The sequence below is a fragment of the Calonectris borealis genome, chromosome 18 (assembly GCF_964195595.1).
Source record: "Calonectris borealis chromosome 18, bCalBor7.hap1.2, whole genome shotgun sequence".
Taxonomy (NCBI): domain Eukaryota; kingdom Metazoa; phylum Chordata; class Aves; order Procellariiformes; family Procellariidae; genus Calonectris; species Calonectris borealis.
This window is the reverse complement of record NC_134329.1, coordinates 11750932-11768541: the sequence shown is the minus strand read 5'-3', so window position 1 is coordinate 11768541 and position 17610 is coordinate 11750932. Positions and strand designations below refer to the sequence as shown.

General features: G+C 47.9%; 1 protein-coding gene and 1 long non-coding RNA gene across 2 annotated transcripts in view; one reads left to right on the top strand and one right to left on the bottom strand.

The window, feature by feature from the left end:
- Positions 1–22: 22 nt before the first annotated feature.
- Positions 23–3627, bottom strand: LOC142090303 (uncharacterized). The gene is made up of 3 exons (XR_012676488.1): positions 2598–3627; positions 1653–1918; positions 23–761 (listed from the first exon to the last, which is right to left on the bottom strand). It is a non-coding gene; the product is annotated as an uncharacterized LOC142090303 (long non-coding RNA).
- A 362-nt stretch (positions 3628–3989) lies between these two features.
- Positions 3990–17610, top strand: part of YDJC (YdjC chitooligosaccharide deacetylase homolog) — a 19385-nt gene continuing 5764 nt past the window's right edge. The window contains exons 1-5 of the mRNA XM_075167965.1: positions 3990–4047; positions 4876–5048; positions 13708–13867; positions 14621–14720; positions 15684–15861. Of these exons, the coding sequence (XP_075024066.1) occupies positions 4891–5048; positions 13708–13867; positions 14621–14720; positions 15684–15861 (596 nt within the window). The 5' untranslated portion in view covers positions 3990–4047; positions 4876–4890. The remainder of the gene's footprint in view (positions 4048–4875; positions 5049–13707; positions 13868–14620; positions 14721–15683; positions 15862–17610) is intronic.

Here is a 17610-nt window from a genome sequence, read left to right as displayed (position 1 = left end):
CTCCGCCGCGCGGCACGCCGGGAGTTGTAGTGCGGGCGGGCGCAGCACCGCTCCAGGGCGGGCACCCCACGGCCACCGATCGGCGAGCTGTGCCTCACAGCGGGTCTCGTACCCTCACGGGCCCGGGTCTGCACCCTCACCCTGGGTCCGGTGCCCTCGGAGAGCTGGCCCACACCCTCACCCCTGCCCCACACAGCACAGGTTTCCTGAAAAGGCGAGGAAAGCTCTCTTCTGTCTCACCCAAGGCTGGTCACGCCCGTGAATTTTAGGAAATCCGGGCACCGGCAGTCCAGCTCTCCTCATAGTTACATTTCTTCACTTCTATTCAGGTTCACTCGGCTCAGACGCTGAACATCACAGCTAATGAACACATGCCCCTACCACATTCTTGCATGTCACCTACCACAACCTCTGCAAAAGCCCACTCATTTTCTTTTCCTTTCTGTGCTACGCCTCACCGCAGTGCCCTCTGTTTTCTGCCATCACCGACTGACCAGCCAGTTTTGCACCTGGGCTATAGATCATTTTGGGGACTGCAGCCTCAGAGCCACATGCTGCATTGGCTTGTTGCAGGATTTCCAGGTTGGAATTGGCCAAGGCATCCCACTGCTACCAAGCGGAGACTGAGATGGGTGTCGACAGCGTGAACACATATACCTTGTTTCCTCTGAAAACCGATCTCAGTAGAGGGATGAAAAGGCTTTAATTTAAACATTTCTACAGAAGCCACTGAACTTCCAAGATTTTGTAAATCTTTGACGCTGGGGAAGAGAAGAAAATTTTAATATCCTTTCATTAAAAAAAAGGATTTTACTTTGTCTCATTCAAATGTCTTTTACAATTCACATTTTCAACAAAATTTCATGCAAGGAAAGGACAAACTAAGTCCTACTGTGCTACCATTGTAATCCCAAATGAACTAACTCACTGCAGCCAAGGGAACAAGAAAAAGAAAATATATTTTTTATGTCAACATGTCAACAGACGGCTTGTTGGAAGCATTAATCATTAGGAAATACTTTTGTGAAACACAGGAAACCTCTAAATCTGCTACTGAATAACTCAAAGTTCAGGGAAAGAAATTCAAGCTCAAAACCAGTGAAGCACTTGAGGATGGAAAGAACTCTTGCTGGCTTCTGCAACTAAGATAAGGTAGGGCTGTGTTTTGTTTCAGTTAAGCTAGAAGATGTAGCCTGTGCTTAGTATATGTCCTGGCTTATGCAGCTGAACCAGAAATGCTGGCCAATATTCTCTTTCATGTCTTCATTGAAGAGGAGAGACTAGCCAGAGGAAGCCTGCCTTGCCTTTCAGCTCCAGGTTGAATTTGTAAGAGACTTTCCTCTGGATTACGTGGGGTTGGCTGCAAGGGCTATTTTGGCAGCCAGCTGGGGTAACACAGGCTGCAGAGGAAATATTGTGCTGGGATCTGAGGGGCACGTGGCACAGTGGCAAGATTTGCTTGCTGGGGAGTGTTTGCTTCCGGTCACGGGAAGGAGAACTGGATAAACAGGAATAAAATCAGAAAGAAAAGCCTCCAGGAACTGCATTCAGTATTTAAGAAGGATGTTACCGTTAATAGCATTAAACACATACTAAGGTTAAGAGGCTGAGAAGCCAAGCTTTGTCTAAGATTCTTATGTAGTGCCTCCCACCTTTGCAGAGGCAAGCAGCATTGACCGTACTAGAAAGAGGCAGAAAACCCCAGAGTTTGCACTGGCAAAGGCAGGAGGTACTTGTTTTTGATTCATGACATTACTTCAGAGTTGGCTGATTTCATCTGTTATAGTAATAGTCCTCATCAGTAAGAGAAGCCTTGGGGGAATGTGAGCAGGCTGTGAGGTTCATCTCCCAGAAGGGGAAGGAAGTAGCAGTTGCACAAATATCCACTCTGAAATGCCAAGGGCACTGGAAAACTTTTCTGTAACAGAGACGTACAACTACTAAATGATGGAAATGCTCACAGGAATTGCAAGAATGAAGATTTAGAAAGTTCTCTACAGTATTTTAGCATGATTTGTTTGGAATTTCATTCCATATAATTTTTCGATGAGAAGGGAGTTGCTAAGGGGGCAGAAGGCTGTCTCCAGCTCTCACCATGATTTCCTGTAGTCTGTGTTCATTTACATGTCAGGGAAGAGTAAGCTCTAGAAAGTGACGGACAGCTGATGTCCACTCTAGATCCAGCACAAGTCTCCATGCTGCCCATTTCAGGGCCTGTAGGGAGAGCACAGCCTAGGAACCAAATTCTTCCATGAATAACATTGCTACCACCCATTCTACTTTTATTTTCCTCCCTCAAAGTATCAAAATACTCCTAACAAACAATCCTCCAGATCTTAGCTGCCCCTGCAAAGTGCTCTCAGGCTAATGGAAGCATTTTTACTGCTGCAGAGCGATCTGAGGTGGGAGGCAGAGGCATTCCCCTTCCAAAGTTCTGTAGCAGTTTGCTATGTGGACTGCAATCGATGAGAGCCTGAAGATCAACAGGGCTGCAACCTACCTCGATTCACTGATTCCAAATTCCTTGTGAGGAAACAGACATGGAGAACCACTGGATACACAGGTGTTCATGCCCCCCCCATACAGACGTGTCATACCTCAGCTCTGGGTGTGAAAGCAGTGGAATTCCCTCCACTGAGCTGTGCTTCTTTGTCTCCACCAACTGATGGCTCTTCCTTTGCTGAGAAGGACGGTCAGTCTCTGGTTGTGCCTGCACGTCATCGCCTTGACTTTGGGGCTTGGGGCTGGCTGTCTTTTAGGAAGTGAATTCTGCAGAAAGAGAGAACACCTGGAGGCTTTGGTTTCTTTATGCAAGGATTGCCCAGAACTGAGAACAGGTTGGAATGAAGGAGAGCTAAGTTAGCCCAAACGACTTTGCCTTAGCCACAAATTAAGCAGCAGGATGGTCAGTCTATTCCCATAGAAGCCCTTTCCAACCTGTTCCACCCCAGCTGCTCTTCCAAGAAGCCCGTGCTTGGCCTGGCAGCTGTTTCTTCTCTTCCCCAGCCCTCTTACCTCCACGTTGGCACAGGTTCAGGCATGGAAATCGCCATCATCCATGCAAGGGTCTCAGTCCCAGTGTGATCCCTGCTTCCTAGGACAGGTTAACAGCAACCACCAAGACAGCTACCCTGAATCCATGGACATGTTACCCCAGCACTTTCTGAACTATCACTTTTTCCCTGCCCGAAACATCTCTTTGTTGTTTCTCCTGCAATAGGAGGCATGGGTGAATATTTTGGAATAACATTACAGACTGAGAAGTTCTACTTTGATAGAACTTCATCTTCTCCTTCCACAGGTGAAAAATGCAGGCTGATAATATCTCCCACTCAACCTTTCTAAGCTCCTCAGTGCTTTCACTTTCATTCTGGTAGATCAAGAATAGCTTTTCTGCAGTAAGAAAAAGCAGCAGTTCAATGCCAGGACAAACAGGGTTTCACATGCAGCCTGATGGAGAACTGGCTTTCATCCAGCACTGAACGATAGCACGTTGGAAGTTGCTCTTCCTGGAGCTCTCTTCTGTTCTCCCTGCCCTTCCCCAGCCCCGCGTCAAGAACCGTGGGGACTTCCTGACCAGGGTTTACTGAACTGCAGCTCTGAACTCACAGCGGGTTCACTCTGCCAGCAAACGAAGGCGGGGCGGGGGGGGGAACAAGCAAGTGGCCGGTGTGGAGGTCACGGATTGAGGGATTATATATTCATGGCATTGTTGGGATGATTGATTTTGCACTGAAGCAACCAAAGAGCACGACCTGAATTGCTTATCCCACCTGCAGCTGCCGGCGGCACAGCAAAGCGCCTGGCCCCGCGGCAACGCCACGGAGGCGAGCCCTTAGGCCCTTCCCCGGCGCTCCGGCCTGCGCCAGAGCGCCCTGCCCGCGAACAGCCCCACCGGCGCCCGGCACCGGCAGGCAGCCTGACCGCAGCCGGGCTGGGCCGGGCCGGGCCGGGCGGCGCTGCGAGCCGCGGCCGCCAGGGGCCGCCCCGGCGCTCGCGGGACTGCGGAGGCGCCGGGCTCTGCGGCGGGGCCGCCGCTCGCCGCGGGTGAGCTGCCGGCTGGGGCTGCGCGGCAGCACCGGGGGAGGCGGGATGCGCGGCGGGGCGGCGCGGGCAGCGCTCGGCCGCCGGGGCCAGCATCCCCCCCGGGGCGGCGGCGACCGGGACCGCTGCGCGAGCGGCGGCGGCGGCTGCAGCCGCCCACACCTGGCGGTGGCCCTGGGCGCGGGAGCGGGCAGGAGCGGAGGTACGCACCGCCCCGGGGGGGTTCCGGGGCCCGCTCTGCCCCTGCCGCAGCGGGAGGGCAGGGCCTGAGCGGCGCTGCCGGGGACCGCTCCTTTCCTGTTGTCCCGAGGACACGGCTCCGCCGCACTACGGCCCGCACCTCCCTCCGGCCGCGCTGGATGCGGCTGGGGATCGGTGACAGCGAGGCGTCACGGCTGCGGGGCTGCCTTAGGTGCTTCGCACCGGTGCCATTTCACCGGGCACCGCGGGCGAGGGTGTGCAGCGGGGAAAGGAATTTGAACCCCTGACGCACCCTCAGTCGATTAAATCAGCCCACGAAGCCCCTGAGCTTTGCACACTCCTCATCTACAAGAGTACAAAGTGCAGGCAGGCCTTTGCTCCCGCAAAGAAAGGAAGGCTCCGGTGCTCCCACTGCAGGAGCAGGCAGGTGTGGTGTGAGCCAGGCGGCCACACGCAAATCCGGCTAGTGTGCAAGCGGCGAGACAGCGGCAGGCTGAGGTGGAGCAGGAGGAGTTAGTCAGGGGCTGAGTCACGACAGGGTTCGCCCCCGTTGAGCCTGTCTTTTCCTGTTTGCCTGTGATCTGCAGACTGCTGATTATTCCGATTTTCCCTCCTTTACATTTTTGCTAGGGATGACCTCTAAGGATGCTTCAGGTGAAGCTAATAGTAACTGGAGATGACTTTGGCTATTGTCCTCGGAGAAACCAAGGCATCGTGGACTGTTTCCTGGCTGGTGCGGTGTCTAACGTGTCCCTTCTAGTCAACGGAAGTGCTGCAGCAGATGCAGCCAAGCTGGCAAGGAGGTAAGCTACTTTCTTTAGCCCCTTTGTGGGCAGCCTCCACAGGCTATCCACGGAAAGCCAAGCCTGTAAAATTTAGTATTTTGTAGCCCCAGTATAAACCCTGTATCATAGCCCAGGCTGGTATAAGAAAACTGGATTCCAGGCATATTTACTAAGACTCTTCATAGTAAAACCAGTGACCTGCCAACCATACCCATAATGGCTCTTTCTTTGGTATTAGCCACTGCACTGCACCTTTTTTTCCTTGGGATAGAAAGCCACTTACACAATTTGACTAGTAGAGTTTGGGTTTGTTGGACTTTATCTTCCCACACTTGTAAAAGATGCACCATCAGAATGAAAGTCCACACTATATACCCAGGCCAAGCTGCTACCCCTAAAACTGTTAGAGCTTAAAAGTACAAATCTTTAAATCTTATTTAATTTGATGTATTTCAGCCAGGTTCATTGCAGAACCAGGGAAAGGTGTGATTCTGCAAGGGCTAAGTTATAAATCTGGGCAGTGGAAAACTTGATTTTTCCACCCCAGAAACCTTTTAAAAAACATCTCAATATTTCTATTAATTTGAGGCTTGATAAATCCATTTGTAAAAACTGCATACATAAAGAGAGGGACAATACCTTTTACCTGCCTTGTACCTACCACCTTCACTCCTTCACAAACTTTTCAGAGGTTGCTGGTACAGTTGGCTCTGTAGCAAATCAAATGCTATGTGTCATTCTCATAGACTAGCCCAGCAAATCCTTTAATAGGAAGTATTACTTGTATTTAGAAGGTAAAACCCAGCTAATGCTTCAGCTCCAGTGTGGGCAGGCACTTGGAAGCAGGAGTATGTCCTGAAAGAGAGAGCAGCAGGGTTGAGAAACAATTTAGGAAAGCAGAAAACGAAAGGAGCCGTACTGGTACTAGAATAACGTCGACCTTATGCTTCAAATACAGCTGCTGCAGGGGACAGTTTCATGACAGTCATGCTGTCCTTGTTCTCCTTGACCATCTCTCCCCATTTTGGCTGTGATTTTAGGGATACTTGGAAATTGCAGCCTGTAGCTTCTCTGGTGTTGGGTGGTACAGGGAAGGCAGGGTGTGTTGTTAGTGGCAAACTGGTCATCTGTAAAAAGGTTAGAGATTATACACAAACACTGAGAGAGGGACTGCCTCTGGGATGATAAGGGGAGAGACAGAAGGACACAACACTGTTCAGATGCCTAAAATCCTGTTAGTAAATGAAATGAATGAAATACAAAACAAAGAGATAAAAGCCAGCAACTTCTCTTAGACACGGAGGCACCATGAAACCCTTTAAGCCCCAATGCTCTAGTAACATTGTCAGCTATTTTAGCCATGGTCTTTAGCAGGCTTTTAAATATAGAATCCACCTGGCCTCATTTCCATAGCCAGAAAGTAGGCCATGTAATCAGAGGTTTAAAAAGCATCTTTGAATCCAGGTCATGACATTTGTGTTAACAGCTGATACGGGTGTGAAAAGACAGGTTGGAGAGCAGGTGACAGCAGAAGTTGCAACCTGCTGCTACAATTTCATTCTTTTGGGGAATAGTTTTGAATTGTAAATGTGAATGAGATGGATTTAAATCTGTTTCTGAGAATATAAGCCGGGTGACTTCGGGAACATCTGTCAGCACTGAAGATCAACAGCCCAGGTTCTGCAATTCCTCACTTGTGTAACTCTCTGCAGCTGTATTCAGCCTACCCACGCATGGGGGAAGCATTTGCAGGTTTGGGGAAAAGGGTCTGTCATCTTCTAATGCAAGCCCCACTTCAGGTGTTGCTAGTACACATGCACTTAATTGGCACCTGTGCATGTAAACAAACTCTTCTGTCACCCCTAAGATATTTGTTCCTCTATTGCAAAGGTACACGCAAACTCTTTTTAGACACAGATGTCTAACAGATCAGACTTAATAGAAGTGTCATTGAATCCTCCTCATCTTGTGGTGCAAAAATGGGAAAGTATCACTGTTGCTTGACTGCCTTGCCACTGTTACTCCCTTTCTTTCCCCTGCTTGGTGTTGTTTCCCATCCCACTGTGAATATTGAGGCTTTGCAACATTTTGTGTTTTATGGGATGAAAGTCTGCCCTGTTTTTTCCCCCCATGTTTGTCTTCCCCCACAGACACCCAACTAAGCAAGTAGTATATATACAATATATATACACACATGCATATATGCTTAATTCCATAGCAGACATTTCAGCCTTGACTAGAGAGTGGTGTAAGCAGGGAGACTGGATCTATCACCAGCTGAGAGAAGAGGCTTGAAGCAAGTAGCTTGTTCTTTCTTGTGCTGCATTCCAGTGTTGTGCGATTTGGTCTTTTGCACACACGGTGCCAGGATTGTCAGAGTGCTGGACTGTTTCTATGGCTTGTGGAGATTATCTGGGTGCTTCTTGATTAACTGTCTATGACATGGTTACTCGTCACTGCAGGTCTTGAGCTCTCTCTCCTCACCTGGTCTTCAGTTAATTCGATGCAGGCAAAGCTAATTAGTAACAAGACAACTTTTTTTTGCAGGATAGTCCTTCTTAAGCACCTCATGCTGCCCTGCAATGTTAGGACTCGGCATCCTTCAGAAAGGAACACAGTTCCTCTGGAATTTCTTTCCTCCCTTCATTTTCACAATAAGTCTGTAGGCTTCTGGGTATACCATCTGTTGCCCTGTGTTTTGATTAGAAGCCTTGGCAAAAATGTGATGGTAGTTAGCAGCTCTTTGTGCCAGCTCTAGCACAAACTAATTGCAAAACAGCAGAACCAAGCAGTAAATAATACACCTTCCTTAACATCTAGGTTCTGGATCATGGGCTTTTCTCATTCACTATCACAACTGGGCTAAAAGGAGGGACCCACTCACTTCAGGCAAAATAGAAGTTTCAGCAGAGGCCCGATTCATCACCAAATGACAAACCTATTGATAGCAACTGCTAGAACAGTACATAACCAGAACAGCAGGTGGGAAAAGAGACTTCCACTGCAGGTTTTTTTTCGGTAACTCAAAACTTTTTTCTTTATGGGACATAGACTGACTGCGACTTCCTGGTTATCCATATAATATAAGCTTGATTTTCTACTTATCAAGCCCCACCTTGAAGTCAACCAGTCTTCCTGGTGCTTATTCCAGAGCCTTTCCCAGAGATTGGAAGGGTTATTTTGTTACCTGAAATAGCTCCCTTCATTTTTTGTTAGAAATGTGGAGATAGCAGAAATAGAGAGACCTAAGATTGTTTGCTGCCATATTTTCCCTCCCTTTTATCAACCAGCTCAGTTGTGACTGAGTATTAGGACCCTTTTCCAGATGATTATATCCAAATACTTCATGAAAAGTGACATATTTTAGAACACAACCTCAGTCTTCCTGGGTCTTTTGCAGTTTAAATGCTGAACATCAGCTACACAAAAGCTGAAGCCCCCACAACATCTGGGTACATTTAACAGAAGAATCTAACAAAACCACATTTAATTGCTGTCTATGTTTTCACTTCCTTTCCCATCAACACTAATTGCAAAATGTGTGTGTAAATTGTGGCTTAATTCTGACCCTCCCAGTCAACATCTGACTAATCTAGAAGCCTCTCATGCTTTCTCATCACCCTTTTATCTGACTGTTAATCACAAGGCAGACAGTTCCACTGCTGAACTGTGTTTGGATTAGGGGTGGGCCCCAATCTGAGGCCTTAAACTAGAATCCCAGTTCCTATTAACTTTACTGGCAGCAGCACTTTTTGCTGATGTAAGGTCATGGACTCAGGAGCTTCAGTTGATACAAAGACGTAATTACAAAAAAGTCACAACCCTAAGTTATGTTACAGTACCAGTTCTTAACGCTGCAGAGGCTTTGGAGTGTTTCTTCCAGCAGAAATAAGTCCTTAGCACTAATGGAGCAAGACAAGATGCTATTTGATGAAAGACAGTTAGATCTTACAGTTTGCTGAAGGGTGAAATTGGGGACCAAAAAAATAAAGTGTGAAAATGCCAACATGGAGGAACTAAGAGGTGCAACTCTTTTGCACAAAGCACAGCCTTGCTTTGTCTGGCTTCAGACACTTGGATGTTTACTGAAGCAGGATGTCTAAATACAGATATTTACATGAGACTCTTAACTGCGTCACACTTGGGCTGAAACCTGATGAACCAGTAATTTCCCGGATACAAACAGGATGCTGAAGGTGGGATCTTTTTACCCATCAAGGAAAAGGGTAAGTGCCATACTTATGCCAGAGCATGCAGCCTTCAGCAAGACAATTGGGACTGGGCTTGGGGAATCACATAATTCCCACAGCCACTACAACTGCTCCCAGGAACGCAGGGACTGCACGGAGTCCATGCTGTGGCCAGGCAGGACCCAGGGCACTGTTACTCATCCACCAAGCTCAGAAACGTGCAAAGCTGGTGGGCATTTTGAAGAGTGACTCAGTATAGCAATAGTCTCCAGGGACTCTTTACTGTTAAGGATATGAATGAACAGGGATTGCAACTGCACAAAAGCCCATTGCCTCAGCACAGACATTTGTTCAGAGAACTCCTGTGGCAAAACAAGAAACTACTTGAAAAAGAGGCAGTTTAGCTGATTGTATTTCCTCTCTCTATTTGATAACTGGGCTGGGCTTGACTCAGAAGTCTTTCCAGACTGAATTCCTTGTTGCCCCTTGTAGCATTTGTTGTAAGGGTATCTCCTTTTTTTTTTTCCCCCCCCTCCACCTCTACAGCAGATGCTGAGCAGAGAACCAGAGCCAGGCTGGCTTTAACAGCCAACTTTCTCTGAGTGGAATCAGCTCACTAATGGACTAACCTTCATGAAGCCTGCAGAAGCTACTGGCCTGAACCTCTTCTCAACAAGCTCACAGACAGCCCAGCCTAATGCTCCTTATGCTACAGGAGCACACCCTTGTAGACACTGTCCTTTGGTTTTATCAGGAGTGAACTGAACCCTTGTGCTAAATCCTGCTTCATGTCTGTGCATTCTCCAGGGCAGTGGGACAGACTTGCAAACATCTAGACATGGGCCTCTCGAAACAGATTGTGGAAGGGTCATTGCTGCTTAAAGCAACCACTAAAATGAGTTTAGAGACACCAAGCAGATTCCTCAGCATCATTTTGTTTTGCTACTGCAGTGCTTTTATTGCAGAAACTAAACTGTTGCTTGAAGCTCAATGCCAATCCTTTAATTTTGAATCTTAGGAGGGGCAATTAGCAGTTAGACTTGACTGGCAGTGACCAGCAGGGCTCAGCCTGTCCGATCTATACAGGACTGAGGCAGAGGAGTGGGTATGAGGCCAAACCCACAACAGCTGAGCTCTGTTCCCAGTGTGGCATCACATGCTGTATAAGCTGCCTGAGCTGCTGGTCTCTGCTTCAGTATTTCAGCCAATGAAATAGCAGATACTTTACAGTCTTTGAAAAGATGTGGGCAACTGTAAAGTATGTTTGTGTAGCAGAAACAATCACCTGCCCTCTGAAAAAGCAGCCCTTCCAGAATATTCCCATAACTTGACTTTTCTCCCTGCCTTTTTTACAATACAGCATGCCTTGGCACTGCTTTTTGGTTGCACGAGTTATATTTCAGTGGTGAGAAGCACTCAGGAGCAAGAGTTAGTCCAGGGTGTGTAGTAGTCAGTGGGGAAAAAAGCCTGTTGGTTCAGTCTTAAAGCCCAAGCTTCTGGTCAGGACAGAGCATGATTGGAGCCCTGTCTCCCAAGGTACAGCCCAGCTAATTACTATAATGCTTTAAGTTTTGCTCATGTTTTCATCTCATTGCACTTAGGACTTCAGATACTCATGCGGTGTCAGGATTGTTAGGAATGAACACCAGGCAAAAGGACATTTGGTGCTGAATAGGAGCATCATCTGGCTCATTGCACCCAGAGGAAACACACATATTTAGGTACAGGAAAATGCTAGCTAGCAGCAGAACCCTGCTGTGCCTGCTGCGTTGTCCTCCTTCCCGAATCTTTACAGCTTTCTCAGCATGCCTGCTTCTGTGCATCTCCCACAGATGAATATTTCTGAACAAGTTTCTCACGTGCTGCATTTTGAGTTTTGGTTTCAGTCCCTGTATCCCAGAGCCGTTAAACACTAGCAGTTCCTCTTTAGATGCCTCAGCATGGACAGAGTTAGTCCTGGCTGGTTTGACAGACTAAGAGAAAACTATTAAGTTATTCAGCTGGTGTTAGCCAAAGCTCCGAAACATGCTCTAATGTCACAGTCAGAGTTTCCCCTTACAGTGAGAACAAGGCCGGCTCTCTCTGCACTTCCACATTCTGCACATTCCCCAGCTCTGGGGCTGGTTTCAGCTCAGGCGGAGGAGCGGCTCTAATGTTACGCAGTGCAGCGCCTGGCTCCTTGGTGTCCCACACCTGTCGGAGGGGCTTGCCTTTTCCTGGAAATAGCTTCCCTCACGGCATTTGAGGCATTGCAGAATTGGAGGTAGTTCATTTGATGCTCCTGGGAGACAACACTGAGAGGCTCAGCTGTTCATTTCTTGCCCTCCCACAACACATGAGAAGGAGAGTGCTCAACAAAAAAAGTCTTCCATCTGCTGATTCATGGTAACACATGAATCCTTTTTCTTGCAGACAGCAGTGGCTGTGGTACAAATAATGCTATCAGCTGATACAGTCAGAGCTTCCCAGAGACACGATAAAGAATCTGGGGTGGACTTAAAAAACCAAAACAAAACCACAGGCTCCCCCTCTGCCTTTGGGCTCATGCAGGGTACACAGCAGGTCACAGGATGGAGGGGAAGCCCTCCTGCCACAGCACCCCTTCTGCACTGTAGCTGCCTCCTGCCCTGCCATCAGCTGCCTGCTTAAGGGCCCCCACTCCCCATGACAGCACCTTCCAGTTCTTGTATTAGCAAGGAGTCAGCGCGCACATCATGTGCTCAGGCCCCATGTATGAAAACCAGATGAACGTTTATCATCAGTTATACAATCAGGCCCTGCTGCAGAGAAATCACCAAATCAGAAACGCTAGAGAGGACTGTCTCTCCACAAGCTGTTTTGCTCCATTAAGCAAACATTTAAGCTCCCTAATCACACAGTGGGCTGGAAAGACATGGACTCATTTTGTTTCCCAGAGCTGTCCATACAACTTGACTTATAACATCTGTGTCTTTGAGAAGGAGCAGTACCTAACAACAGACTACCCATCCACCTGGAGCACAAGACATGGAGGAGCCAGGAAAAAAGACTTTCAGTCCTGCAAGGGCCAAAGCCTTAGGACCCGAAGGAGCTAAATGACTCTTGACTTGGTCCATCCATCTGCAATCCTTCTGTTCCCAGTAACTTGGTACTTCACTAGTCAGCTTCAGGGCAGCAGACAGAAGGGGGAGATCTGTTTTTTGCACACTTTGCTTAAATGGGGATTGCTTTTGTTTTCCTCCTTGGTACAAGGGCTGTAAGAGGGACAGACTGTGCCCAGTTTTAGCAGCTCCATGCAGAAGTTCCAGGAAGAATTTAAAGCGTCACAGACTTGTTGCCTTGAAATTAACTCTGCACCGTGACTCAGCCTGGGCAGCATGGAAGGAACATTGCAGTTCTGTCATTTACTTACTGGGTCAGCCAGAGGCCAGGGGTTGTCTTGGAAAAAGTTTCATAGCATCATTTTGGCCACTGATCTTGAGGATTTCCAGAAGTGCTAATGAAACTCAGCACAAATCTGAGCACTCACAGGTCCTGTTTTTGTTGTAGGGGAATCCACAGCACAGACCAAGAAGGAAACACCAGCACTCTGCAGAGGCCTGTGGCTGAGAGGAGCTCTGCAGATACACTAACTCCATAGTTTCTTTCTTTTTTTTTTTTTTTTTTTTAACATTGCAGAGTGCAACTAGTAAATAAATTGTACCCTTATGATTCCTTAGCAAGGCTCTACGCTTACACTGCTGACCTCCTGCAGTAATCCTTCGTCTGTGCCAGAGAGACGCTAGTTTGTACAGCTTAGCCTTGTCACTCAGTGAGTGATCATCTGCACCAGGAGACAGAAACCTGGCCACTGTGGGGAATTTCAGCTGCAGCCTCTTGGACCAGGAAACCCTTAAACTCGGACAGTATTTACACTTGCAGCCTATGCTGTTGCCATAACAGCTGCCTTGGGCACTGTTTATATATGACTGGATTCTACTTAAAGGCAGCTTTAGAAGTTGTCAAGTAAAACTCAAATGTCTCATAAATGTAGCATCTTTAATAGGGTGAACAACTCAAGGGAATACCTAGCAAGGGCTAATGAAGTGCTTTAGAAAAGGGTTGCAAGGTCCGGATTTTTCTGTTAGTCACTAGTGACTGCAGGGCAGTTACTAACAGTGTGCAGTTATAGCATTTAGTGCAGTTATAGCATTTTAATGCAGTTATAGCATTTAGCCTGAGACACCTCGTGGCAGCTCTCTCCACAGGAGTCAGGGTGAGAAGAGAGCTGGCGGAGTCTCACAGACTGGCCCTTGGCAGACTGCACAGGTTGTTACCTGGAGATATTCTGCTCTGGTTAGTGTCGTTCTGCTTTCCTTTCTAGAAGAGCAGAGATATGAAGATGTACTCCAGTAAGTACACCACCACTTTTTAGATCAGTCTAGATCTTTCCTTGAAATCTCCCCCTTTGGCCTCAGTAAGGGAGCTAGAGGTGCAAAGCTTAACAGATATTTTAATTCCTGTTACAGATACAACATCCCAATAGGCCTGCATGCCAACCTCTCCGAGGGCTCTCCTGTATGTGAGGTGCTCAAGACAAACTCTTCTCTGCTCAACCAAGATGGATTCTTCCATGGGAAAATGGGATTCAGAACAGCTCTATCAGAAGGTCTCCTGAATATGTCAGAGGTAGGAGAAAGCCACATACAACCATGCAACTTGTTTTCCTGATACAGATCAGCCTGCACTTATCCCAGCACATAACAGCTGAAGATCTTTCCCAGATCCCAGCTGTAAGCTTAGAGATGAATCTTGACTGTGTTGCCTGGGCAGCTGGAGCTGGCTTTCTGGGTCCTGGGCCTAATTCTGCCAAAGACTCTGCAGCTTTTGAGAATTCATTCATCCCTGCTTCAGTGCTTGCCTATGCTAATGTCCTGTTAACTACTTATCTGAGGGGGCAGAAGAAGCATTGGAACAGATATTTACAAAAACCCTAGAGATCAGTAAAGGGAAAATGCCAGAGAAGTGCTAAGCAGGCAGCAGGCTTTTCACCACCTTGTGAGAGGCTTTTGTCCTCTAGGGAGATGGCTGGTTTTGCCCCATGAGCAAGGATGAATGCGTTCAAGTGATCAAAACTGCCTATGGGATATGTGCACCCATTTTCCCATTCATTTTAAAGGGAAACAGGTATTCAAACATCCTGTGTATTTTAGAAAAATCCCAGTATCAGCACCATCCACATAACCAGCACCATAGAGACCCACACCTAGGGGAGGTCTGGGCAACCCAGCAGCACTGCATGTCTGTTGATACATCACAGCACTTTGTGCCTCCCAGGGTCAGGTCCCCAGTACTGGCCAGCATGGTCTCCAGCAGCCCCCTTGTGCTCTCCTGATCTCAGCCTGCTGACAGGTCTTGCTCTGACCCTTCTCTGCTGCGCAGGTGAAGCAGGAGCTAAAGGCCCAGGTGGAGCTGTTCCATGAGCTGACAGGTCACCTACCTCCTCACATGGATGGGCACCAGCACATCCACGTCCTCCCAGGTAAGAAGGGGGGAGTCTTCTTCCCAGCGCCGAGCAGGTGAGAGAGTCGGAGATTCAGCTCAGAGGGGACTCCCCTTGCCACAGCTCCCTGTTTGGGCAATAAACCTCACCGTAAGATACTCGCTCTCCAATTGCAGTTTGAATGTTCCCACCTGGGCCCTGGGGAGACGGTCCTGCCCGGGCCCAAACTGGCTGCTTGGTGACCTGGGTTTTCCTGTAGCAGCACAAGGGGATTAGTGGCACAGATGGCCCAGGTTACACCTTTTCCTCCAACGACTGATAATTCACCTCAGCATCCTAATTCCATTCCTAATTCCCGCCCACATCAAAGGAGGGAGGCAGCAAACTGGCCAGTTTAGACTGGAATGCTTGAGTTTGGGAAAGCTGGTAGCTCTTTCAGGTGCTAGGAGAACTCCATCCTGCCAGCTGTGTTTCCAAACCAATCCCTGTCTGCAGGTCTCAGCATGCTTTACAGAGGTGGGCAAGTATCTTTGTCCCTGTTTTGCAAACGAGGTCATTGTGGTACAGAAATGGGAAACTGAATGAGCAAAAAAATCCAGATTTCCCCGCTCCAGCACTTAGCTGCCTCTGGATGACAGCACTCCTGGCAACTTACCCTCACAACAGATCCGGCTGTGCAGGCACTTGATGAAGAACCGACGGTGCAGTCACCTCTGGGGCACTCTAGGACCAGAGTCACTGACTTAGAAGGGGTTGCTGGACTAAATGCTCAGCACCGAAGGGGACAAGGCACCTATAGCAGATGTTGAGGAAGTAATGTTTCCCGTATAGAAGGGGACTCCCATCCAGATGAAGAAAACCATTTCAGCAGAAGAGAAGCCAAATGGGATTATATTTTCTTAAACGTGGAAAGGAAAGACCTCTCTGTGCAAACAGCTTTCAGGGGACGTGATGAGCTGGTTATCCAATTCCTGACTGAAGTGTCTGTGTTTTTACTTACAGAGGTCAGGCACGTATTTGCAGAGGTGTTAGAGGAATATGGGATTAAGTACACACGTGTCCCGATAGAGCCAGGCCTTCATAACTGTGACTGGATTCCACCATCCCTGATGGACTTTTATCTGGGAGTAGAAGAAGATTCTTTTAACACAGTGGATGTGTTTACAAGGCACGGAATAAGGTAAGACAGGCACTACTCATTCTTTTTCTAGTAAAGCTTTAAGATCTTACCAGTTCCTGATAGCATCTTTTCAGAATGGAACACCACCTCTCTCCTTCCACTTTGGGGCTTACAAGAAAGTTCAGGAGGAGTACAAAAGTACTGGGGGCACTAGGGCTTAGTAAGCAGATTTGTTTGAACAGAGATGACTCACTTCCCACCTGAAAGGGATTGTGCTTTTCAGGGTACGTTTCTCAGCCTTTCTAGTGAAGGTGCGTTAGCCTGGTGTCTGGGACTGTAGGAACCTGAAGTGCTGTATCAACTCTGGAATTTTAAAAGTATGATCTAGGGAAAGTTTTCAAGAAATAACTTTTCATCTCCCTGGAATAGTGGAGAAAGGGTTTTAAGTAGCAGGAAAGAGACTAATTAGAAACAAGCGTTTGTTGTTAAGGGGAGGCAAGAAGCTCAGAGAGCTTGCAGTGCCACAGCAGGTGATCACGGCTCTAAGCAAACAGTCTTGTCAGTGTCCTGCATCTCAGGGGCCAAACCCAAAAAGCTCAGCCCTTCCCCCAATAACATACTTTTAAAAGCTTAGACAGTGTTTTATGGATTAAAGACATTTCATCTGAGACCCCTGCAGTCACATCTCCTTTGGGGCAGATTTCATTACTTTCTCAGTCTACTGAAAAAGTTCTTTTCTTGGATTTCTTTTTTTTTTTTGTATCAGTTGTTCTGAACACTAGCAGCAGGCTGGCATTTCACCACGCTCTTTCCAGCCAGAGCACACAGACTGCACTTGAACAGCCTATTTCTGAGGGAGAGAAGGGCACAGCAACTCACAGAGCAGTTCAGGAGAGGGTAACCCTCCTTTTAGGGCAGTTTCACAAGAGGAACAGTGCAGGGGAGTTTAGTGAAAACGCTCCAGGGCTTCTCGCGCTACTGAAGGGCAGGGGTGGTGTCAGTCTCTCCCCGAGAAGCCGCTGCTCCGGCGATCCACCTCTCCGGGGGCACAGGGAGGAACTCATGGGGCTGCCCCTGGGACCTGCGCGTCTATACCCGCCGCAGCGCAGACACGCATCGCATTCCACCTCGACTCCTGATGTCGGGGGAGGCGAGGAGCGACAAACTCTTACAAAAGAAACATGTAACACAAGGAAACCCAGGAAAATGGGAAGAGCGCGGTCAGCTGAAGTCACAGGGAACCCAACTCTGCAACTCAATTTCAGCATCTGTGCAAAGAGGTACCACACTGAGCCCCTCGAGTTCAGTTTGTGACACTGGAGAGCACAAGACTGCTTACCATAGGAACGAGGCGTTAGCAGTTGCAGTTGGTCAGTTTACAGTTAAAAAAAGTAAAACTTTTTTTTCTTAAGTCCTGCAAACTCTTCTCAGAGCTGAGTGGTCAGCCGGCCTCTTCCTTGATCAAGCAGGTAAAGACCCCAGCCTTGGTTTCTTCCAAAAACTGTCTCATTCTGCCCTCGCATACACTTGCACAGCCCTCCTGGGCTTGTACACGCCACGCTAGAAGAACTGAGGTTTGTAGCCAGACTTGAACAAAGAATGGTGTTGAAGCGGCATAAGAAACAGCCTCTAGCTGGTGTCCCCTTAGCTGTATGGTCTTTAGTAGTAATGATGTTTTGTCCAGTGTTTTGTCTTTTATTGTGGCTCTTTGATACATTCTAGTAGAATGATTTGTTAGCAGGGTGGTTTCCATTTTATTTCAGTCATGTTTTTGTTTCCACTTAGCCGAGGGTTATTATCGAGAGATGG